The sequence below is a fragment of the Mytilus californianus genome, unplaced genomic scaffold, assembly GCF_021869535.1.
Source record: "Mytilus californianus isolate M0D057914Y unplaced genomic scaffold, xbMytCali1.0.p SCAF_14, whole genome shotgun sequence".
In the NCBI taxonomy this organism is placed as follows: Eukaryota; Metazoa; Mollusca; class Bivalvia; order Mytilida; family Mytilidae; genus Mytilus; species Mytilus californianus.
In genome coordinates, this window is record NW_026262626.1 from 20,066,126 (window position 1) to 20,093,666 (window position 27,541).

The window sequence follows — 27,541 nt, forward strand, 5'->3', positions numbered from 1 at the left end:
TTTCATCCCCATAATACTATACTGTCACATGAATGTACCAGAAATTTTTCAGTAGTTGTGGTCACATCAACTTGAAAATTAGAACACATGTTCATTGTCAATTTTAAAAATTAATGCCAAATTAGGAGAAGTTGACGGTTCACAATGAATTTATGACTGCATCAACTTGGTAATATGATAATCATGACTATGTGAGCAGTGCTTGGTGTCCTATGGGCTAAATGTTATTATAAATGCATGGTAAAATGTCAGTTAATATCTAGGCTTCGAAGAAAATACTCTACTAAGAATCCTTAATTTTTCAGACATAAATATATATGAAAGATAATCTGGTAACCGGACAATCTTTCATTATATGCAAAGAAGAAGGTGAATTCAAGACAATGATGAACAAAAATATACACTTCCGTGCTGTGGTTTACCGTCCACACTTTCATCAAGTAGGTACCCACGAACACAACTATTTATTTGTGATGGCATGTACATTTGTATAATTAACACTATATCATGTTATATATCATCTATCTATATTATATATAATAATTTAGTTGTAGATTTATATTGTTAAGTTATTACCCCCCCTTCCCCCCCCCAAAAAAAAAAAAAAAAAAATGGTTTCCTGCCTTTTGATGAAATTGATTAGACAGAGATATATAGTTTGTTAAACATTTTTTGACTTCTAGGCTATATAGAGAAAAGATTTGGACTAAAATGGCGCTTAACCCAAACTGTCTGGGCTTGGACTGCTTGTTTAACTAAAAATGTCAATAAAATGTGTATCCATTCTAAGGCATGAATATTTGGGTACAATGTAGAAGGGAGAAAGGAAACGGAACTCTATCTATTTGGTCTTACAGGTGATATTGTTACGTAGGATACTGTGTTTCATGTGCATAAGAGCATGTACATCGATCATGTAAGCTACTGTATGATATTTTATCAACTTATAATATATTTAGTATTTCAGTATTATACTTGAAATACTCTATGAATATTTTGTTTGTTTTGGTCACTTAAGTCATGTACATGATGTACAATCGATACATTCATAATTAATTAAATTCGGAATTTTGGGTCCTCAGTGCTCTTATTGAACATGATTTAATTGTCCTTTTACAGTTTTGGAATTGAGTGTCAATGATGAGTCTTTCGTAGACAAAATGCATGTCTGACTTGCAAAATTATAAACCTGGTATCTTTGATAATTCTATTTTTCCAGCTTGTAACGTCATATATGTACAAGAACACACTTTCTTGAAAATCACTGTTACCATTTTTACTGCAGTAAAACAGGTCGCTTGCTTGCTGGTTATTTGTAGTGAAAACTCTATGAATTATGAGATGCATTAAATTGGTGCAAATATGTTTTTGCTTCAAGGGAATATCTTTTGTTGGACAGGAGTGTCTTTTTGTTTGACAGAAATTTCTGAGCATGTGCAAATACAGAAAGCATGTGTAAATCACAATTGAAATAACTCTTAATGCATCCAAAGCTCTTTTCTGGATAAATTTTACCTTCAAAAGTAACGATCAAAGCCAAATATGTACATGACCCGAAACAAGATTTAAAATGAAGAGATATATGAGCAAAAGGAACCTGAAAATAATAGCCAGATCCATCTACAGTCAACTTTCGTAAGATAGTTGGAACCGTAGTTTCTAAATATTAAATTTCATGATTTATAAACGGACAATTTTAGCAAGGTATGTAATAATCATGTCTGTACCCAATGCTTTACAAATGAAACAAACACCATTAATTGTATGTGTCCTAAGCGCTTTTATGGATTAACCTTTACCAGGAACGCTCAAGGCCAAACATTTGAAAGCCAAAGATGTATATGACCCGAAACACGTTAAGAGCAATATAACCCAAGGTCAAGTTTGCGTGAGGAGGTTGGAACGTTAGTGTCAGTCATTAATTTGCCGAATTTATCAATCGTTTGTTGATGGTTTGTATGAACGCATAACTGAAACCAAGGAAAAGGGTATTTAAAGATTTAATAAAATTCACAATTTAGAGCTTCCCACGTTCAGTTGTATGGACAATTGTCCAATTATTTTAATTAAGTCTCCTAAACGAAGTTTGGGAAGACTTATTGTTTTTGCTCAGTTCTTATTATTATTATTATTATTCTTCTTCTTCTTCTTCTTCTTCTTCCTCTTCCGCCGCTTTTAAATTTGAACTTGTCCGCACCCGTTCTCCAAAACCGCTTGTCAGATTAACTTAGGGTTTCACAATATGTTAGACTAACATGTCTAGTGGTGCAATCAGGGTTTTGTTTGTGCAATGGGGTTTATAAATTCGTACTTTGAGGGGCAAAAAGAAAAGAGGGTTTTACTATAGAACCTTATGGGATTTTATTTTTTTAAATTTTCAAATGATTATAAATTGAAAACCGTTTGTGATAAACACAATCTTTTTAATTGAAAATGTTCTAAATGATAAAGCCCATTAAATGAAATACAGGGTTAGTCCCCAGGGGTCACCCCCACCCCCTGCCATTTAAGAAAGTTCTAATACCTTGTAAGTGGTCAAGATCCCCACCCCTAAACCATATATATTCTGGTTTGTCATGCTAAAATGGTTTGAATGATATACAGGGTTAGTCCCCAGGGGTCATCCCGACCCCCTGCCATTTGAGAAAGTTCTAATATCTTGTAAATGGTCGAGATCCCCACCCCTAAACCATATATATTCTGGTTTGTCATGCCAAGATGGTTTGAATGATATACAGGGTTAGTCCCCAGGGGTCATCCCAACCCCCTGCCATTTGAGAAAGTTCTAATATCTTGTAAATGGTCGAGATCCCCGTCCCTAAACCATATATATTCTGGTTTGTCACGATAAAGCACATCAAATGAAATAAAGGGTTAGTCCCCAGGGGTCACCCCCACCCCCTGCCATTTAAAAAAGTTCAATATCTTGTAAGTGGTCAAGATCCCCATCCCTAAACCATATATATTCTGGTTTGTCATGCTAAGATGGTTTGAATGATATACAGGGTTAGTCCCTAGGGGTCATCCCGACCCCCTGCCATTTGAGAAAGTTCTAATATCTTGTAAATGGTTGAGATCCCCACCCCTAAACCATATATATTCCTATTTGTCATGTCTCGAACATTTGAATGATGTATACGGTCAGTCCCCAGGGGTTCCCCCCACCCCCAATGTTCTAATATCTTGTAAATGGTTGAGATCCCCACCCCTAAACCATATATATTCCTGTTCGTCATGTAACGAACATTTGAAGGACGTATAGGGTCAGTCCCCAGGGGTTCCCCCCACCCCCAATGTTCTAGTATCTTGTAAATGGTCGAGATCCCCACCCCTAAACCATATATATTCTGGTTTGTCATGCCAAGATGGTTTGAATGATATACAGGGTTAGTCCCCAGGCATCACTAATGCATATAACTTTACTGGACCAAACCAATTTTCACTGGACGTTGCCCAATGTCAGGCGACCCTGGGAATTACGAATTATGGGAGCTTCGTTTGGGAGACTTCGTAACAGCATCCTGTTACAATCATTTCTTGTTTTGTCATTGGGTTGCTGTCTCAGTAACATGTACCCCACATCTTCTTTTATTGATATTAACTTAAAATTTTATTGTGCATTATTATTTTGTTAACAGACGACTCTAGTGCACAAAAGTTGATACTGTTCAATATCAAACCTTGAATGAATCACAATCACACAGGGTAATGAATCACAATCACACAGGGTATTGAATCACCATCACGCAGGGTAATGAATCACCATCACACAGGGTAATGAATTACCATCATGCAGGGTAATGAATCACCATCACACAGGGTAACGAATCACCATCACACACGTTAATAACTGGCGATTGAATTTTATCTTATGGGATAAACAACAAGAAATGAGCTGTCAAATTGACAGCAAACCGGGTTTTCTGTATTTTGAAGGCACTTTCAGGCTTGTTTAAATCTGCCACATTCTGTGCCTACTTTCCAATCTATCATGGACCATAAATCCTGAACAGCAAAAATGAAAATCATCAATTTGAAATTGACCTCCATTATGTCAACAAATCAAAATTGATTATTACACGGAAACGACAATAAAGTGTAATTAAAAAAGATATCAAGGACCATAATTACTCCTGAACTGTAAACATGGTAACAGTGAAAATCGTCAATTTTGAAGTTGACCTCCATTTTGTAATCACTTTCAAAAGCATTGGTTGAACGGATCACAAGTTATTGCCCGTTTCCGACATACAGTGCCATTTTGAAATATTTCAGGGACCATAACTCTTGAACGGAAAATGTGAAAATTTTCAAGATCGAAATTGACCTCCATTTTGTAATCTCTAACAACATATTCAAATATAAAAAGCATTCGTTGAACGATTCATAAGTTATTTCCCGGAAACGACATAAAGTGTCATTTTCCAATATGTTAAGGACCATAACTCCTGAACGGGAAAAGTGAAAATCGTTAATATCGATCTTGATCTCCATTTTGTAATGACTCACACATTGAAATTTGCAAAGCATTGGTTAATGGTTCAAAAATCATTGCACGGAAACGACATAAAATGTCATTTCCCAACATACCAAGGACTATAACTCCTGAACGGTAAAAGTGAAAATATTCAATATCGAATTTGACCTCCCTTTTGTAATCACTAACATATTTAATACTGGTATCTATGATGAGTTTATTGAAAGCATAATCATTGGTTGAACGGTTCATAAATTATTGCACGGAAACCTTTGATCCCTATTCAAGGCAATATACCCACTAAGAATTAAAAATTATCACAAAGCAACGAGTTCTTCATTTCATTTCCGTACACGTACTTCATCGTAACCATATTGACAAGCTCTTAATAACTTACATTTCACATATTGTTATCTAAATATGTATGCACACATTAAGTTCAAAATCCGACATGCAAGTCAAAAAGATAGCAATCCAACAACACGAGTTTTATAGAAGACATCATAAGGGTCAACCAAAGTTGCTCATGATATACGAGAAATTTCACTCGATTGCGTATTTCTTCTCACAGACTAAGAATTGAACAAGGTCGCTATCAGGGTACTCTCCGACAAGAGAGAATATGTCTCAGGTGCACCTCAAATGAAGTTGATGATGAAAAACATTTTTTTATTTTCATGTACATCATCTCAAGATAAGAGAAATTGTTTAAATTCAACTATTAACTCACTATGCCCAAACTTTACGCATTCGATTCCTAGCCAAAAACTGATATGGCTTCTTAATGTAGAGAATCTTGATATCTTGATATCTGTCTGTGAGTTAGAGTTGATGAAGACAAAATATAACTTGCAGTGGCGGATCCAGAAATGTTTATAAAGGGGGGGGGGCACTGACTGCCTAAGAGGGGTCGTTCTAGTCATGCTTCAGTGATTCCCTATATAATCAACAAAAAATTTCCAAAAAAGGGGGGGCCCGGGCCCCCTGAAAAACCCTCAAAATCCGCCTCTGACTTGAAAGATAAATATGTAAATCAGGCTTTCTGCACTATGCACGAGGTTGGCATGGTGGGGTACAGGACACATCGTATAAGTTCTATTACCTTTCTGTTTGTGATATTTTTTGATTAAACTGGTAATATTTTATCTTTTCGTAATATGTGCACTTTGTCATATCAATTAGCGTTGTCCCTTGGTGCCTCTTGCAGTTGTGTCACTTTAAATAGTACGGACTCCTCTGCACCAGGCACGAGGATGACATACCAGTTATGTGCAACTTCTTACAATATCTTACCATATCATTAATCATGTTAATGTCCCGATACACATTTTAATATGCACCCACCATGCCATATAGCACCGTCCCTTGGTGCCTCCTGCAGTTAAGCTAGATATATTTAGCCTACTCACAGAATTCTTTTTTGTTACTTTCTAGATGTGTGCCTGAGACGAAGGTTTTATATATACTCCTATATATATACGAATATGTGAAAACTGTTGTTTCTTATTTGTGTTTGTAACTATGTATACTGTATTGTTTATCATAAGGGTCAACCAAAGTTGCCCATGGAATACGTTTATCTTAAGGATCAACCAAAGTTGCCCATGGAATACGTTTATCTTAAGGATCAACCAAAGTTGCCCATGGAATACGTTTATCTTAAGGATCAACCAAAGTTGCCCATGATATACGTTTATCATAAGGGTCAACCAAAGTTGCCCATGGAATACGTTTATCTTAAGGATCAACCAAAGTTGCCCATGGTATACGTTTATCATAAGGGTAAACAAAGCTGCCCATGAAAAACGTTTAAGTGTCCGTAAAATATACATTATGCACTGAATAAAAAACTTTGCCATCGTCCTACAATTAATTAATAATGGACAAACACATCACTACATCGTGAACAACCGTGAATACTGACGAGCTCCCCCCTACTTAGCATAGCGACATGTCGTAAGGACATAAGAGAGGGGGCGGACAGGGGGGTACCTTTCTCCTTTCTCCCGCCCCTTTTCTCCTTTCTCCCACCCCCTTTCTCTTATCTCCCGACCTCAAACATGAAAAACTAATGTATAGAAATCTCGTTTTAATAAAAATCGATCAAATTTGTTGCTTTTTTTTGATAGCTAGTCCCTGTCTTGTTCTTTCACAAGATAGAAGTGTTGTTTCTTCTGCTTCAAGAACCTCAATATTATTTTCACTGACTGTTAAGCTGTCTGTTTGCATTGAATTTGCAACTGAGTTTGATGCACGCCGTTTCCCGATGATTTTTTTTAAAGTAGAAATCCAAATGCTGCTAAATAAGAAGAAAAAAATATCTGTTATTGGACTGTTTAGAAGAAATTCGATATGATTTCGGAAGTATACCTCATGAATATAGGCCTACGTATACATGACCATAACCGAAACACCTCGTTTAGTAAAAGAAACACTGACCAGATCTGGATTTCTATTCTAAAAATACACACACACAATAATTATACTACAAGCATGGAAATGTGAATGTCTTAAAAAATATGAAAATAAATTCTGAAAAATGTATTCCACAACAAGAAATATGTATCATATGCTGAGTATACCAGCTCCAAATTACTCTAAATATTTGCACATAGAAAATGGAATTATAATAAGATATACTGGATTGGTCCTGGACCTGATTGATTTTAATATAGGTTCAAGTTAATTTACCATTCGGTGTACAGGAATGGTTGTATTTTTGTTTTGTTTGAGCTGGACATGCTGTACAGGTACAGATGATGAAAAATGCACCATTTCATAAAACGGTGAGTCAAAACGATTCATAAATGATTAACAAAGGCGTCTTTTTTGGCAAGGGACACATTGCTGACATGACTCCATGAGCGTCGGAAAAAGTCGGAGGGTATTTACGATCTTTAAAAGAGATTTTATAACAAGTACATATACAAGTATGTATGTTAAATAAAAGTGTTGTAAATGGAGTTATGGGAGATTCAATAAGACTGTAACTGGCCCATTAACGACACACAAAAACCAAAGACATCTAGATAACACAGGCCAAATGCAGGATGGACGAGAATTTTTATACTGCTAATTTGTAGATTTAGAAAAGATAATTTGGTCCCTTGAATTTGAAAGTTAATAAGTATATTTACTATAGTAAGTATAAAATCTATCAAATGATAACATCACACGTTCACAACATTAGTCATATTAATTATAATAATACAAACATATGTCAATCTCGTAAGGTACAAATTTGTTCGTCTTTAAACAACTCGTATTTCAGAAGAAAACTCAAACCATTATGAAATAAGGAGATGTAGTGCCTATGAGACATCTTTCTATCAAAGACAATATTATGTTTTGTCACAAAATGCCTTATAAAATAGACCATCACCAGATACGCTTAATATATATTTTGGTCCCGGAAGCATACTGTTTTACCCGTGTCCGTATGACCACCCGTCCCTGATTTGGTATATATAACTGAGGGTTTATTCAGTTTATTTCTTATTGCTAAGTTTTTAAGATTCAACTTTAAATTATGTACCAGGTGTTAGTTTATATACCAAAAGTGCGCATATTGTCAGGATTTTTGTTTTAAATGTCGGGTTGCTTAATTTGGCATTTTGATAATATATAAATGCACGCAGAATACATAGCCCTGCTTACTCCTTCTACGACTACATGTACAATTTCAAACTTGAACTTTTATATTGCGCCGAGTGTTTTACTTATATAGCGGGTGCATATATATTCTCAGGATTTTATATTGTATAATTTTTCACGAATGACAGAATGTTGAACTTTGTCTTTTCAAGTGAAATTTTGAAAACAATTTAAAAGGTGCCTTTATATATTATCAAAATGTTAAAATGAGCAAACTCATTAAAAAAAAATCACACGTTTACACCATACAGTATACTTGATTAAGAATATGTATTTCATCAAGATATTGTTTGTATCTATCATTTTTACAACTAACAGAATGTTTAACCTTTTTTGATGGTTGCATTAAATGTGTCTTTTAAACACAACTATTTCTAATTGTATTGAATCGTCCTAAACATGCATGAAATATTTGACACACGGAAGTTGCGGTGGCATCACCCTTGTCTAATTTGGCTAGTAGGGTTAAGTTGAAGATTTGAATTTATTTATAAGCTAATTATGCACCCGGTTAGGACGAAATGTAAGTAACCGGACAGGGGAAATGAAAACAAAATAACAAACACCATTCAGATCCCGTTACATATTTTCATACCTCTCCGTAAAAATAACGTTATTTGATATGTAGAAGCGTCATCCCTTTTCTGTCAAATTCTTTGCATATCGGTAAACTTTGACGCAATTTATCTAAAAAAACAGGGATGGTAACATGTTTGTTTCTATAAATGCACGGATTCAGAATACAATCATTGAGTATATTCTGTTAGTTTTTAGTCTTTCTCCGTATATAAGAGATCGTAATGATTGAATAAGTGACGACGCTTGGCGTATTTATGAGGTCGTTTTCATTAAGCCTACTATGACATTTAGCACTATATTACTTTATCAATATTCAATTCCGGGTTTATGCATTCACTGTGAAACTTCCTACTCCAGGGGGGATTCAGATGTGAATACTAAAAAAATCCAAAGAACTTTTAGAATACTTGCAATATAAGTCCCGTATCTCATGCAACAGTAAAAACATTCAACTTATTAGGTCTACTAGTATTCCTAATACGAAACAAATTTGGCCAGTTTGAAAGAACTAGTTCAAATTATTTACAGAAATGCCAACACCGATATAAATCTCTCGTCTTAAAGGGACACATGATGCCTTGTAATATACCACTTTCGATTCGAGCAAAAAGTTCACTGAAAATAATATCATATAAAATCTGTTTTTATACGCCCGTTTACGGGACGTATTATGGTATACCGTTGACCGTCCGTCCGTCGTCAACATGTCGGACATTAACTCAAAAAGACTTTAACCAATATGCATGAAATTTTGGTGAATTTTTATACGACCGCAAAAATTAAAATTTTTTTGGTCGTATATTGGTATGACGTTGGCGTCGTCGTCGTCGTCGTCTGGCGTCGTCCGAAGACACATTGGTTTTCGCACTCTAACTTTAGTTTAAGTGAATGGATCTCCATGAAATTTTACCATAAGGTTCAATACCACAAAAGGAAGGTTGGGATTGATTTTGGGGGTTATGGTACCAACAGTTAAGGAATTAGGGGCCAAAAATAAGCATTTTTGTAACTTCCAGACTATAACTTGTGTGTAAGTGTATGGATCTCTCTGACATTGTACCACAAGGTTCCATATCACAAAGGGAAGGCTGTAATTGATTTTGGGGGTAATTGCCTCAAAATTTTAGGAATTAGGGGCAAAAAAAGGGGCAAAAAACAAGCATTTTTCTAGTTTCATTACAATAACCTGTGTGTAAGTGTTTGGATATTTCTGAAATTGTACTACAAGATTCCATATCACAAAGGGAAAGCTGGAATTAAGTTTGGGGGTAATTGCCCGAAATGTTTAGGAATTGGGGGCCAAAAAGGGGCCAAAAATAAGCATTTTTCTAGTTTCCAGACAATAACTTGTGTTCAAGTGTATGGATCTCTCTGAAATTGTACTGCAAGGTACCATACCACAAAGGGAAGGCTGGGATTGAGTTTGGGGGTGATGAATCTTAAGGGGGTTCAAAAAATTTTGGGGGGGGGGAGGATTTTTTTTTTTTTTCTTTTTTTCCTTTTTTTTTCTTTTAAAATTTTCCATTTTAAGTTGGTTATTTCTGATTTATATTTATAAGCAAATAATAATGATATGGTAGAAGATACACACCAAACAGGATGTGTAAATTATTATATAATAAGTATTGTGCAATAGCAAGAAATTTTCAATTGCACAGTATCGCACAATAGCAAGAAATCTTCAATTGCACAGTATTGCGCAATAGCAAGAAATCTTCAATTGCACAGTATTGCGCAATAGCAAGAAATATCCAATAGCACAATATTGCGCAATAGCAAGAAATTGTCAATTGTACAGTATTGCGCAATAGCAAGAAATATTCAATTGCACAGTATTGTGCAAAAGAAGATACTTCGTATAAATTGCTTATTTCTTGATCAATTTCAATGGGGTTTTATTCTTGAATTCTTGGGGTACTTTAATATGCTGAATCTAACCGTGTATTAAGTTTTTGGATTTTGGGCCCCGTTTTTAAATTGGTCCACATTGAGGTCCAAAGGGTCCAAAATTTAACTTTGTTTGATTTCATCAAAAATTGAATTATTGGGGTTCTTTGATATGCCGAATCTAACCGTGTATTTAGATTCTTAATTTTTGGTTCCGTTTTTAAATTGGTCTACATTAAGGTCCAAAGGGTCCAAAATTAAACTTAGTTTGATTTTAACAAAAATTGAATTTTTAGGGTTCTTTGATATGCTGAATCTAAACATGTATTTAGAATTTTGATTATGGGCCCAGTTTTCAAGTTGGTCCAAATCGGGGTCCAAAATTAAACTTTGTTTGATTTCAACAAAAATTGAATATATTGGGTTCTTTGATATGCTGAATCTAACCATGTATTTAGATTTTTGATTTTTGGGCCCTGTTATCATTTTTGTCCACATTGAGATCAAAAGGGTCCAAAATTAAACTTTGTTTGATTTCATCAAAATTGAATTCTTGGGGTTCTTTGATATGCTGATTCTAACCATCTATTTAGATTTTGGATATTGGACCATAATAGGTGAATGTCCAATTTAAAATTTTTAAGTTCTTAGACCACATTCATTCTGTGTCAGAAACCTATGCTGTGTCAAATATTTAATCACAATCCAAATTCAGAGCTGTATCAAGCTTGAATGTTGTGTCCATACTTGCCCCAACTGTTCTGCGGTCGTATCAAGCTGCGCCCTGCGGAGCATTTTAGTTATATCTATTGACGCGAGCTCCCTTTCGTTTTTTGTAAATTTCAGATTTACCGTTTCTGAGTTTTGGGATTTTATTCATTAAAAAAGGTGGGATTTTCCAGATTTCCGACAATAACTCAAGAATGCTTTCACCAACTTGCAAGAAATTTTGGTGAATTGTTAAAATCTATTGACATGAGCTCCCTATCGATTTTTATAAATTTTAGATTTTACGTTTCCGAGTTACAGGGTTTTATTTATATTGACAGCATATTTGTTATTTGTAATGTTTGGATGAATTGTTTGTTCAATCGGCATTCTTTTAGAACCAACTGTATTTAAGATGTAAACTTTATACAGCTTCTTCCAAGAAAAACTTCACTTTCCACTATATATAGACGATATTCTTTTTGGTGACTTATAATGGCCATCTTTCCACAAGAACTCACCACTGTTATGTCCCAGATGAACTCGTCACAGATACGTTGTAGTCCGGCTTGTCTGGAAACGTCTAGAAATTGTCAGTGAGGGATTTGCGAATTAACTTTACGACGAGAGAAGATTTATCACTGAACTTCCCATTTTTGTGTATCAACATTCTGGCAATATATATGTTTATTTTGAAGCAAGCTAAAAATAAGATGTGGTATGATTGCTAACGAGACAACTATCCACCAGAATTCAAATAAATGGATTTAAATAACCATAGGTCACCGTGTGGCCTTCGACATTGAGAAAAACCCATACCGTATCCTGTGGATTCATTTTTGTAATTTGGAACGTTCACCTACCCACGAAATCAACGAAAATTGGTATCCCACGAATTATTATGAATCTACAGCCCCGACATGAAAAACGTACAACAATTCAATTGGACTTATTCATAACAAACCAAATATGACCGACATGAACCAAGAACAACCACTGAACTTCGTGCTCCTGACTTGGGACAGGCACCTTTAGAATGTGTCGGGGTTTAGCATGTTTGCGTGCGCTCAACACTCCCCTATCCTTGGACAGTGGTGGAACAGCACAATATAAGAAAGTTCAAACTGTAAAAATAAATCAGTTGCAATTGGATCAACTCAAAAGATCGGTACGAAGCAAAATAAAACAACCAACTTAAAAACAAAAGACAAACACTGATATAAGAGTTACTGAAAGCTAGTTCAAAGCCAATTACAGATAAGAAATAAATCAACTCTCAGACTGAAGTATCATCTGTACACACCGAACGGATTTAGTGTCATAGAAGTCTTAGAAATACCTGACCTTGTGCAATGCCAAAATGGAATTTAACAGTATCAGTAGGATGAAGAATCATGATTTGTGATTACTATATTAATATAGCAGATATATTTAGTTATGTTTTATTTAAAAAAAATCTAAATGAATGATAGTACCGATAAAAACAATATATAAAGATTTTACAAATGTGTTAAATTGATAACCTTTGAGAATAAATTTATTCAACATGTTCAAAGGATAAATGAATTTACATGAATCGTTTGTAAATTGAAGGGCTTTATAAACAACAGCACCGTAAAAATTAGATGTGATATCCCGTTTTTAAAAGCATTTGCTTTTATTGTCATCTTGTATGGCCATTATGTTTCTCGTCAAAATAGAGTGCACACGTTTTTCATTCTACATTTCTTTCAAGATAGAGTAAACGTATGTGTTTGCTTGATTTTTGTATTGAAAATTAAGTTTATTTGATTAAGCATTCTCACAGCAATATTTAAATGGAAGTTTAATAGTTAACCCTTTTACTTAGAAATTTTGATCCGCTAAAGATTACGCAACAGGCTCCATTTTCGAACGTAGTGATTCAAGAAATTCAGCGCCCCCTATCGGCTAATCTCGATCCGTCTTATTACCAGTTTAAAGCGTACCAACACGGTTAATTTTATTTTTTTACGAAAGAATAAATAGGGGCTCTTGCTTGTTTAGATATCAAAATACTTTTGTTAATTTATTCGGAGTATCGTATTAGTAAACCTTACTGTTTTTGCGGATCTGCAACAATTCCTGTTTATTTCTAAATGGTAATTTGTGGTATCAAGATATATCATTACCGGACTGGTTTACGATGCCCGGTATTTCGTATGGAAACGGTTTAAAACAAACGATCTAGATTTTGACATTTTCTGTAAGATATACGGCAAATGCTTTTCCCAGCGCTTTCACGCTTTGGTTAATAAGAATTCGACAGGTACAGCCAAACGTAATAATGATTTACCAGTTCTACATAAATAACGTTCATTGAAATCTAAAACGCGATTACAAACACGGTCAAGGCGAACACGTTGTGAAACATACACACCGTAAGAAGAGGCAAAAGGAACATCAGTCTTAAATGGGAAAATTAACTATTGGGAACGATAAATCATCTCTTTTGTCGTGCATCGAGTTACCAATGTAAAACCCGATACATTTATGTATAGAATGTTTGGGCTAGAAATTTTAAAGGACAATTTTTGCTGTCTGTATTAGATTTATTTAAAGTAAGTTCCTTTGGGTAAATTTCCGCGGTAAAAAATATATCACAGTAACGGCAAGTGTTTTTAAATTTATCAATTAAATGTAATTTAGATGGATCTATTCGGAGTTTGGCCATAAACTGCGAATCATAACAATACAGGAACAAGTCTGCTATTTTACGGGCGCATTTGGTGCCCATAGGAATGCCTACAATCTGTCGATACACTTTATTGCCGAGAGGTACATAGATTTTGTCATGGTGAACATTAACAGCTTTAATCATCTCAACACAAGAAAGTATATCTAGCATTTTCCCCTTTTACATTACAGAAGGCTTTATATATGTTGCAGCAAATAAATCTGCATCAAGATTTATCAAAGGACCATTTAATTAAATAAGAGAACTTCAGTTTGGTAAAGTTGGGTGGTCGTGTAGTGTACAGAATCGTTTGATAAGGTTGGATGGTCGTGTAGTGTACAGAATCGAAAAATCATAAATGTCGACCGAATTCACGGAACGGACCCCCACTGAAAAGCACGAAATTTATTCAAAACACCCAAAGAGTTTTTGACACTCCAAAAACAGTTAATTCCATTATTTTCATTTGCTTTATTACAAAAATCAATAGTTAACACCACGGTAAGATTAGTTGTAGAACACTTAGAATCTGAGTCTGGTGAAACGAAATTTGAACGGGTTTTTGTATTGTTTAGGATGCCAATACATAGTAGGGACCTTCACGTTTTCAGTTGAGGCGTTAAGCTGAGCTGTAACAGTGACATAACAATTTACTATTCGACTCTGTGAGAGTACGGCCTTAGATTTTTCCATTCTCAAGAACTTCCACGTAGTATTTGCATCATATCACACCACCATGTTGACTACTTTGTCGGCTGGTGCGAACACAAACGCTTTGCTAGTTCTTAAATTTTGTTTTCAATCCTAGAAATGGGCGTATTTCTTACCCTTTTATTTTCAAAATGTGATATGCGAATATATTTATTGAAATATGAATCGACTGACTTTTGTCAGATTTCTATCCTGTTACACCAATTTTTCAAATAGGATGAAATTTAATGTCCCGTCGACCCTCTTTCCTGTGTGTTTTTTTTTTACGGTGGATGATATTTTGGGTCCTTTTCAAGACAGAAAGTTTATACCCTCAAGGTCTTGAACGATGTTGAGGTCCTCTGTTATTACATGGCCCTAGGGATAATACTCTAAACTGCGATGCTATTACGTTCTGTTGTCAAAAAATGTTCTCCACGGCTGACAGATTATCTTTGAAGAAAGGGTGATCAATCGTCCAACGGTCGCCATCTTGTCATTAAAAAGATATGGAGGAAAACGGGCGCCTGTAGATGGCCGTATCCATTGCCAAACGAACGGGCTTCACTTTTTCTTTCGTCCATTTTACACTGCTTTCGTCTATTCTGTATTTCAAGACGGTTAACTGATCAGTTTTAGTGTTTCGACCTTTTTTAATTTTTACAAATGGGACCACGAAAGCATAACTAATGTTATAGTGATATACACAACTACCATATTGATTGTTCAAGCCGGTTTTAGCACAAGAATTGTTTCTTGACCAGTCTGGAACTGATGATAATTCAAAGATAACAAGCAACATTCATAGCCTGAAACTAAACATGTAAAATATATATTCAGATATTAATAAACACGACGAAACACTTGTTTTTGCTGCAGTATACACGTACTAGTATATTTGATTATAAATACATTGTTCATAGTATAGTACATCAGAGTTAACTCGTTATCTTTTTAATTTGTATTCCCCTTTCAATACAGAGTCTTGCAATAATAATATTTGCGTAAAAAACTACTCCCTAAAGTGTCAGAAACTATTTCCGAAATACCCATTGAGATAAAACCCTGCCTTTCCAACGACCTTGTTATAGTATTCTTGTAGAGCACAAAAAAGTGTATATCGCGACGAGATGCCCTTTGTCACAATATATTTAAGCAGACAGGTTGTTTAATCAAGCTAAAAGTACTCAAATTGTGAAATATCTGAAATAAGGACCGAGTCATCTCTGATAACTCATGGAGTAAACTGAATTGTTTTTCTGTAGTGGATTCGAAATTAGAACACTTTATAATTTGTATGCGTCCGAAGCGCTTTACTGGATGTAATATATAGAACGCGGGTACGTGGAGACCCAAAATCACTTATTTGAAATTTGAAAGGGAAAGTTCGGATTCAACATTGTTCAATGCTTGATTGTTTGACAAAAACTATACGCAAATTTAGAAAAAATAATAACAACACTGGACCATTTATACGACTAACACACGATGCGTAGTTCGACAAGTAAGGTCTCTTCAGTAATTAATTACTCAGTTGGAATATGCACTTTCTTCACTACATTAATACGATTATTGACAATCTAAAGAATCTAATGAATTGTTGACTGATGGATCAAATTCGCATAATATGCAGGTCAAAATTAATAAGTATTACGTAATTTTGGACCAAAAAATAAATATCTGATCGTATACAACCTAGCATTTGACTACAAGTTTGAAGTTATATCGATATAAACTGGTGCTGTGTAAAACTCTTGAAAACAAGCTAGCGCTGTTTCGCCGTTATTAAATCTTTGGTTAACCGGTGTCAACACGATATAGGCACGCCTCTACCATCAATAATCAACGAGCATGCTGCATTACATCACCGGCACAGAAAGAAGTTAAGTCTCCCAAAGTAAAGGTTCAGTCCCTGCTCTCTCTGAAGTCATTCTCTATTGAGAGCTAACTTTAACCATATTGAAAATCATATCGCATTCTATTTTTTTTTAACTAGGGTGAGCCCCAAAGGGTCATGTGAGGTGTTGCCATACTACTTTTGATTAATCGTCTGAAAACTTTCCACATTTTAATCTTCTGCAAAATCTTTCTAACCAACATAAAACCAAAATTGGCAGGAATTTTCATATTTGTAGGTACTTCATAAAATTCTTTTTTGGTATGGATCTGAAATTTATAGTTGCAAGGGTCAAAATGTATTCTGAGTACACGAAATTACAAATATCTTGGAACTTCATTGCATATTTAATTGAAATATTGTAAAAATGATCCATAGATAGCCATTAACCTTTTTTTTTAGTTTTTGTTGCCAATCAAAATTCAAGGTGACCACCACCACTGAACACAATTTAATTTATGAGATTTCTCAAGTTCAGTACTATTTTATTTAAGGAAAGGGTTTCTGTGTGGGAAAATATACAAGAGTACATTGTATATCCCAGGTAGAGCATATGGGCCTTGGAAAATAGTTTTAGTCCCAGCATTTTCTTCGGATAGAGAGCATTTAATGTTCCTAAATAACAATCCTGAGCTGATCTGTGATAAAATTACACGGCAGTTTACTCTAGGGAAGCTTTTCGGTAGAAAAACAGAAAGCTAATTTTACATCATTTTACGTCTGTAAATGGCAGTATAGAAATTCTATAAGGAAGTACAAAATTTCAGAAAGTTGTTGTCTCTTTAAACAAAAACTTATGTCGAACCCTGCACAACGCCAATTTTAAGGCAAGATGACCGTCACAGTTTAACCTATGTGAAAGACAAAGAAATAGCTCAAACAACATGTGGAGGGGGCACAACCAATACATAAAACTCGGTGATAACATAATTGTCAAATATATTAACATAAATTTAACAATTACTATCCACACTGATCTGTGTCCACACTTGTTTTTAAATATTATTAAACGACTTTCATGCAGTTGCACTTGATTCTTTTATTACCAGAAACTTTTTCTCGAGTATTTTTCAGTTTTCAGCACACTTTGTTTATACTAGAATTGCTAAAACATTTTAATGGATTATTTATGGAAAACGAACAAACAGTCAAACAAAATGTTCAATCTTCTGCTCTCCGGAACAGAAAGTTTACATTATACAGTGTTATAGGGATTTTTGTGTTCAACAGTTTAACACTTCTTTTGATTATTTCTGTTACATAACACCAACGAAAGAGTATCAATGAATATTATGGGAAATACAGAAACCGTTTATTCTCGTGCTTAATACTTGCCCAAAGGAACATTGTCCGTTTGATATCGTCTGTAATATTTAGAACGTCAAACTAAAAATAAAACATAGGAAAGTAAATATGAATATACATGTAGTATTAGACTATTATGATATATAAATATAGTTCTTAAGAAATAACATAAAAATTGACAAAAGAGTTTTATTTTATTTCATGTTCTGTACTGTATACCTGTAGTTTATATCAAACACGTCTCAAAGCGTGCATCACTATGAAACAATTTGCAATGGCGGAACCAGGGGGAAAAGGGGGGAGGGTCTGAGGGTGGGACCTCCTTTTTTTGTTTGACAACTCATGCTTTTGTATGAGGACATATGGTTGGAACCCCCTTTAAAATAGCTGGATCAGCGCCTAGGTTTGTATTGTTTTTTTTTTTAAATGTGAGTATCATATCAAACAACTGTGCATCACAATTTGTATAAAGTAATCCGAGTTCTATATTTTAATTAGATTGTATAAAGTCCATCCGATTTGATTTTTTTTCACAACAAAATAAGTTGACCAGATAGTCGATATTTAATGGATATTAAATTCTGTTTACGTGCAATGTTAAATACTATTGAATGTTTAGTAATAGGATTTGTTTTGTCTTGTCTTGAAACGAGTCTGCATTGCTTACCTTAAAAGACTATTCTTTACCATGTGCAGCTATAGACGTTATATATATATAGTCTCTAAGTTCTACCAAGAGATTCCTACCAACCCACACTAACAGGAAGCCTAACATGTATCTTCTAAAAAGACAATACTTTACTTGGTTTTGTTTTATACAAACTTCCTACGTTCCTAAAAATAATACCAGAATCAATTTTCCAAACCACGGACTTGAAACTTAGGCATTGCGATGAATAATTGAAAATTCTGTGTTATTAATTCAATGCAATTTATAACCGCAATAATTTTGACTAAAATGCATGGAGTAGATATAGTGTAGGGTTAAACAAAATCCGTTTTAACCTTACTTTATAGCGTTTCAGAAATAAAAACAAATATAGGTAATGCCCAACAGCATTGTATGCTTAAGATTGTTAGGACGTTTCGATAAATTGCAATAAGTGCATGGATAAGGATGAATTAGGAATACAAAATGTGTTAACCCCTTGATATTGAAACTTTCAACTAATTTACAAGGGTGGTCAGATCAATACTAGGGTAACGCAAAGTGTCACGCATTTTAATGGGAAAAACCCAAAAACTAACCCGAATGATGCAAGTTACGGAAAATAGAATATATACAATCTCTTTCATTAAATTTATTTATCTTATTTAAACGAGAATTCAGTGGCGGATCCAGAACTTTTCACAAGGGGAGGCCGCTCCAGTCATGCTTCAGTGATTCCCTATATAATCAACCAAATTTTTCCCACAAAAGGGGGGGGGGGGGGGCGCCCCCCCCCCCCCCCCATTGAATCCGCCTATGGAGATCAACAATATTGTATTGGATTTACCCGATTATACGAGATCAGCGGATACAAATATTTTCTATAGTGTACAGATGTGACGAAGTCCTATTAATCCCCCAAATCATCCAGATGAAGAAACAGAAAGTACAAAACCATCATGCGCGAGTAAGATTCAGTGAAAGTAACATGAAATTCTAGCAAGCGGAGATGTTTATATCTTATTTTTTTTGGATGTCAAAATTAATCGTAAAAACAGCAAATAGAAAATAAAATTTAAATACAAAAAAGAAAACAAATCATAAAAAAGAAAACAAAGAGAAAAATAAAATATTGCCCCCGAAGCAGAGACACCAGCCCTCTATATTGTTGAAGTCAGTATGTTGACATTTGTTTCCTATAGTTATTAGATGTCCATTTTAAATAAATATATAACGACGATGACCTAAAACTACAGAAATAAAAGACCACATCTTGGTCCGCCTTACTAATATTCGTCGATTCGCAAAAAGAAAGAAAGAAAAAAAAAACATAAGGAAGGTTAAACTATGCGTTGCGCGTGAATAAATAGTAACAATCAATGAAATAAAAATTCAGGTATACAAATATTAAAAAAAATATATGACATAAATGACAATCAAAGTTGATGAAGATACCACCTCACTTACCTTGTATTTATAAACTAAATAACTTTTAGTACTTTGTACGTCTATTACCTTTTGTATCCTATGTTACAGTGATAACGTTGTCCGATTTCGCGGGGAATTGAACAGCCAATTTCGTGCAAATCGTTCTGTCTTCGCGCCAATCAGAAATATAGTCCGTTTCAAACTACAATTCAAACTGTTTTCAATTATAGTTTTCTTATTTTTCTGTTTATCTTCTATTCATAAGGGAATATTCTATATTTCTTTTTTTTTTTTAAAGATTTTCTAAATTCTTAGTTCCTATCGAAGCGCAAAACTATACAAAATGTACAAATGTTTGGATTTCAAATACATGAGAATTTTTTTCCTATCATAAGGCCTCTTTTTATTATAGTCTAAGTCTTTTTATACTAAATATTATGAGAGGAACAACGCTTTGGAACGTGCAGACAGGTAACGAGTCGCTAAGTGAATTGTAAATATGGTAGGGTTCTCAACACTCGATTTGGGGTGCAGTTTGGATTAAAAAAAACATTATTAGAGTACATCTGATCGGAAGATATTAAGGTTCATTTGGACCCTTGGGCTTAAATGGCTGCATTTTCACCTAAAAATTTACTCGGAGTACAGACAAACCTGTGTATCTGGAAAAGTTTTAAGGCATAGCATGCCCTAGATAAAAAAAAAATCAAATATATTTTATGTTTTAGAAAATTAAAAACTTAACAGGATTTTGCAGTGCACTTTTTTTCATTCCTTCAGAAGGTGCCAAAATAAACCAAGTTGTGAAAGAGGTTTGAGAACTTCCTCACAGGTATGATAATTGAAGTGAACTGTATTGATTGACATGGACAATAGATGGACAATAGATACCTGACAATTATTGGTGATTTAAAATGTGTACCTGAGTGGACCATATCAAGTGAAACTCAACTGTTTGTTAATTTTTTTGTTAATTTTATCATCTTCTGCAGGGACGAAAAAAAAATGCACTGCAAAATCCAGTTAAGTTTTAAATTTTCTAAAACATGCAATGCATTTGAATTTTATTTATCTAGAGAATGCTATGTCTTAAAACTTTTCCAGATGCACAGGTTACCGTTTGTCTGTACTCAGAGTAAATTTTGAGGTGAAAACGTAGCCATTTTAGCCAAAGGGTCCACATGCACCTTAATGACCCATTGATATATTACCTCGGTGAAAGAGAACCCCATTGATATATTTGAGATATTAAAAAGTTACCCATTCCACGTCTGTGTTTACCTTCTTACATGAAGAGACCCCCTCCCGGTATATTTTGGCGAAAAAAAGAAGACAAGCGAGTTCCAAAACTGCTCATATTCGTTTGTAGAGAAGTATACTAATATGTCTAAATGACTGACAAAAATCTGACGGTCTAAGTTATACGACTGCTTAGTGAATTCCGGGAGGGTAGATATATTTTTTTCTTTATAATTTCATCCTTTGGCATCTGTGGTTGGATTGCAAAAAAATCTTTTTATAAAATCTCCATATAGCTGTATAATGTTCATTGAGACTGGCACTTCATCGCTATTATATACCGTATTTGTTTACAAGAATGATTCTTAACTTAATGTTTCTCTGTAGTAAAACATCGATTTTTTTCCCAAGTGGCAGACATGCAGAAAGTGTGTTTAGGATTAATGTACCTCTTCGTTGTTTCTAATGCTACACATGAGGGAATTATATTAAAAATATCCACAGTCTTTCCCATTGTTCTTTCAAATTTGAGAATTCGTTCCTAGATCTATACTAGCAGTAAATAGTTGCTTTCAATGCTTACAATTGTTTCATCAGAAGAAGTGTTCAAATATAGATTATAATTTCAAAAATAAGAAAAAGTACAAATATTGTACATCTTTTGTGGTGCGCTCAACTTCATAATACATCTTTTATGGTGCGCTCAATTTTAGTGACTCGAGATCACCACGAGATATTTTGGATAATTTTACAGTTTTACACGCCTGTTCCGTGAACCATAAGCGGTACTGGCACATAACATGGACAAACAAGTGAATAATCTCAGTATGAACATAGACCGAGATTACTCTGACGTGCCGTGGGGCCCCAGCTTGTCTGGCAAAACAGCCGTTGGACGTCAGGTTCATTCCTACTATTCCCACTTTTTATAAATCTGGTAAGAAAAGTTAAAATTTCATGTGAAAATAGGGGGAAAGCTTGTGCAAACAAAGGATTATACTGTATAAACATTAAAATTGTTAAACAACTATTAATTGACAAGTGTTTTTAGGACAGTCAATAGGTTATTTTTGTATTCTGTGTTTTAATAAAAATAAATATGAAAGAAATGGAAACAAATACAAGTATTTTTTTTTTATAACACAAATTCAACAGCACTAAAACAAATCAGACATTGTAGCACACAAATTAGAAATTTACTGTATATAAAACTATTAAAGTTTATTAATCTATTCAACGTAAAGAAGATGGGAGGCTGCGTCACCAAACTGTCCTGTTGTGAATTCCTGGTTTCGGTGTCTAACCTTAAACTCTTCTAATCTGTTGTTGATTTCGTTTTTGGGCTACTCCCTTCCCACCGGCTGCATACTGGATCATGGTCAGGGCGTTGAAAGCTTCCTCATGTTTCAGTAGTTTTATGAGTTTAAAGATGTTTGGATGTGGGCGCTGGACATTTTTCTTTAGCTTGCTGTGCCATCCCTCTAGATGATTTGTAGTCCTCGGTCCCTGTGTTGTGTAATGGTTCCAGCTGCATGTGGTCAGACCTATGGTTGTGGTTTTCTGAGACTTTGGTCGGTATGATGTTCAGAGTATTGATGGTGGCAGGATTTTTCATGGTTAAACAGACTATTCTAAATGAATGTGGTATCCCAAATGTGTAGGAAACGCAATCATTTATGAACTGCAAATGGTTAGTTTCATTCATCAAGCTCAGACTTAAAGATCAGTTTGTACAAGTCTGGCATTCTTTGCTTGAAAACTCACCAAAAGCACTTAATTATAAACTTTTTAAAGATTTTTTTGAAATTCTTGGGAACAAACTATCTATTGATTTGTGTAGATTTAGGACCACCAATCACAAGCTCCCTATTGAACAGGGTAGATGGAATAATATAGTTAGAAATAATAGACGTGTCTTCTATGTAATAAAAATGATATTGGCAATGAATTTCATTACATATTAGAATGTAAATACTTTGAAGAAAACAGGAAACATTGTATGTCACATTATTATTTTAAAAATGCAAATATTGTTAAATACAAGCAGATTATGTCTTCAAAAAACAAATCAGAACTGATTAAACTTTGTAAATTTATAAAGATTATCAACACAGGTATATGTGCTCCTGGCTAAAATGTACTTTATATATTGTCTTAGCAACTGTTTTGTTTGTTCTGTCTTATTAAGGAATGACTGTAATATTTTTCTGTCTATGAAGAAATAATATCAAAAATGTGGTGCACACTGAATAACCCGCGTAGCGTGTTATTTTAAAGTGTGCACCACATTTTTTATGTTATTTCGAATAGACAGAAAAAATATTACAGTCATTTCTTATAATTTAATTCTAAATTCCTTTTTAAATCGTAGTAAACCATGAAAAAACGTTGACGACGTCACGGTCACATGACAAAATTATGTCTATGAGCTGATAAACAAAACAACGTCAGCCAATCAGAAGACGCGTTACATCCAAAATTAAATTATAAGTAAATATTGTACATAAATTGTCTTCTCTATACCTATGTATATGGTTTATTGAGAATAAAGATATAACAGATTTTATCAGCTTGGATAACTCAGTCAGTTGAAATTAATCAAATCTGATTGCTGTCCGTTTATTATTCATGCTTAGAAGTAAAGTGAAAAGTTTTCACCCATTATTTCATATCTTTGATTATTGGTCCAAGTAATATTATTGTTAGAGTATACTTTTATTTCACATTCTAATATGACGTGCTTCTTTCGCTTTGTAAACAGCACCGTGATAAAATTCTAGATATATCTTTACTTAGCGCAGACTCGGAGATATATGAATGGATGTTACAATATACCTCCCTCGTAAATCCACATGTATTGGAACCTATTTACAAATTCAATGATTTTTTTTTATCTTACTTCTGTTTTTCTGACTTATTCATTTTTTTTAATGTATTTCTTTGAGGAAAAAAAACATATTACAAATAGACAGTGTATTACATGATTTTTATTATTATTTTTTTTTAATAATATTATACTTCAACAGTGTAAGAAATAGGTTTTCTTTTAAAAAATACAGGTAAATCTTGTAGCTGAATTTTTAATTAACCTGTTATAAAAACAAATTATTTATCAAAACATCTATTGTTATTTGCATGTGGGAATACAAGGAATAGTGAATTTTAAAAAGTGGGAATAGGAGGAAGACACCGGACGTCAGAGTAATCTCGGACTATATGAACAAAATGATATAATGAAATCCTTGTCATAAGATCTGGTGTTTCTTTAAGGGGACGACCATTTGATTGGGGGGGGGGGGGGGGACGACCATTTGATTTGGGGGGGGTATTTTGAAGCTGAATAACTTGGCCAGGTGAGAACTGAAAATAAATATCTTGGAAAAAGATAGGATGAAAATACTGCAACGAGACAAAAAAAACTCTTACAGACCTTATGTTTGTAATGTTCATGCAAACCCGACTTAAAATATTTTATTTTTTTCTATTATATTCTATTCTAGACAGTAACCATAATTTTTTTATGACAAAAATAACCAGAAAGACATCGGGATGGGTGGGGTTGTCTCCACTGTTATTTTATTGTACAAATAATTTTTCACAGTAGAGGTGCTAAAAAAAACATCGTGCCGAGTCACTAAGATCGAGCTCATCCTAAGTTATTTTGAATAGATATTTATAAAAAGCTTTTTTAATGAAATATTTGGTTGCATTGCATGCTCTAAGTCTCTATTGATTTAGCACGGTTGTTTTCAGGGATAATGCATAGATCAGTTTTCAAATAAATCGATCAGGCTCTACCTTTACGTGTCCTTATTTCATTCGGGTTCGCAGGACGTAATTTTGGTTCACCATATAAACAATAAAGCGCTTACGTGATTACGAATTTTGCGGACAACTTGTGAGGATTTGGTGGTAAACACTTGCTTTTGATTGATAAAATGTCATTTAATCTCTTGTTATTTACCTATTTTTATATAAATACAATTTAGTCGTATGTTATTTCACTTGACGTAGTAAGAGTTAATTGCAAAATCTGCACGAGTTGGCTAAATTATAGCATTATTTGTAACCCCACTTTTTTTTATGCTGGAATGAAAGAGTGGAGAAAAAAAACGTGGGTAAAAACTAAAACAAAGATTATTTTTTGTACATTTTTCAATTTCTGTTTCAATGTGTTTGATATGGCTCCTTAAATATAAACCGTCTTTCCATTCACACACAATTTTTAGAGACTTTACCATGTTTACAAATCCTATCGGTGTGTAGATTTTCACTTGTTTTATGAATTTTGTTTTTACAATTTACTGATATTGACTGTTCAAGTCTTATTTAAGTTAATTTTAGGACAGGTCATCTATAAAACAAATTTTTGCTTCATTTTTAACAGACTAAAGGCTTCAATGAGCATCTTCTGACATTTGATTGTAGATTGTTAGTTGAAGTCTTTTACGCTGATTGACCATAGAATGATAGATCAACCGATATAACTCATTCTTTAAAAAAGTAGAAAATGGTCTTAAATGCAGCCACCATTCAGTACCACTCTTTTTCTTTACTTTGTTGTCATCGACATCATTTTACATGTTGTAACTAATTTTATTGTACAGAAAGTCTACTTTCATTTTGACAAAAGGCAATATTAGAATGTAAATATGAAAGTAAAAGGCAATGGTAAAATACTTATAAATAACTGTAATAATAAAATTATCTCTGTTACAACCTTTTTAACTATAAACCATAAGTAAATGGTCACATAGAAATATTTTATGATCTAATATGATAGGTTTTTGTGGTGAATTTATTGACAATATTTGGCACATCATCATCTGCTTTTTTGAAATTTGAAATTTAAAAGTGTTGTATACCTAGCATAAATTTGTCATTTATGTGGGAAATTATATGATGAAAGCTTGTTGATTAATTTTTCAATGAAAATTGAGCATTCAATTCAAGCCTTTAATGAATGTCTATTCTAAAATGAGGTTATGCAAATTAAAAAATATACATTGTACAAAATGTATCTGGTAGCTACTGATCCCTGAGTTAAAATAAAATGATTTGTGATGTGCTTGATGTTGAAAAGGGCTCTTCTACATGCATGATGCACATTTTGGGAAAAATGTATAGATTTTGATTATTTTTCAACTAGTTTTGTAAATATAGAGCACAATTATTGCAAGTACATTGTACCAACTATGCATGTTAATTTATAATTAATTACAAAATGTACAATGTTTGTCTACATTTAGATGTATATGAACAACAACACCTCCAATGTAATTTTAATTTTATGCGATTAATATTTGTGACCAACAAAGACGACAAATATGTGTTAAAATTTGTAATCTTTTTCACTGTTTTTCTGAAGAATAATTAAATTAATGTTCGATTGCTACACATTGGTTGACAGAAAATCTCGATGAATATATACATAATCATGAAAATATTTGATTTTTAATATTTGTTAGATAGGGTTTAAATTTTGCACACATATACATTTCAACTATCGTTACCAAAAAATCACTTCATTTTGTAGTGCAGTACTTCAATTTTTTAGGTCAAAATTGGTCCTTAAGGATGTTTAATTTGCTACTCTCGTTTTTCACATTTTGTCAGATATTCCATGTATTCTGAATCCTCTAGTTTTAAAACTTTTATCCATGTAGTGCCAATAAAAAATGCCCTCTAACCCCTACTTTTATTTTCATAATTATTATGAGCAGTATATTTGTTTCAAAGTCAGTATATGAATTTGCATTTACTAGTGTTATTGTCTATGGATGTATTAGTTACAGTTGCATACTAATTGAGAGATCATCCTCTTTGATTTTCTGCATGTGGACATTATTCTGCATTAACATGTATCTTTACTTTGTTCTTCTCATGAGATCCTCATGTACCGTAATAAGAAGAGTATGTGGACCTGTATGTATTTAGGAAATGCCACGCTTTATCGTACGTCAAAAAAAAAACTTTCGTATATTTCACGTTTAAGAGTCCTACATGTATATAGAATTTTACTCAGAACTCAGAAAGTTGATACCAGCGTGGGTTATGCTTAAACCTCTTATTCTATATGTCAGGTAACCTTCTTGTGTTTATGTTGGATTGCTGTCTGATTGACGCATACCGGCCATTTTATAGTGTTTTTTTTTAATTTTTCGTGTAGGGATGCATCCGCACCTTATCATTTAAAATATATTTCCATGACGTACATGTAACCTCAACAGATTAGTTTAAGATGTTTTAAAATAATGTTTGTAAAGACATTTTACATGTCTAACTTGAATATTTAGTTTTTCGACGCCTGCGCTCTATGTTTCCTGGTCCTTA

General features: G+C 33.7%; 1 protein-coding gene across 4 annotated transcripts in view; it reads left to right on the forward strand.

Moving 5' to 3' along the window:
- Positions 1-27,541, forward strand: part of LOC127724344 (probable helicase senataxin) — a 102,527-nt gene that overhangs the window by 13,148 nt on the left and 61,838 nt on the right. For 3 of the 4 annotated variants that reach the window (XM_052231278.1, XM_052231277.1, XM_052231279.1), the window contains exon 3: positions 306-440. In XM_052231278.1, coding sequence (XP_052087238.1) covers positions 318-440 — 123 coding nt within the window. In that variant the 5' untranslated portion in view covers positions 306-317. Of the gene's footprint in view, positions 1-305; positions 441-25,062; positions 25,121-27,541 lie in introns of those variants that run through there. The other variant, XM_052231282.1, reaches the window with a different exon arrangement.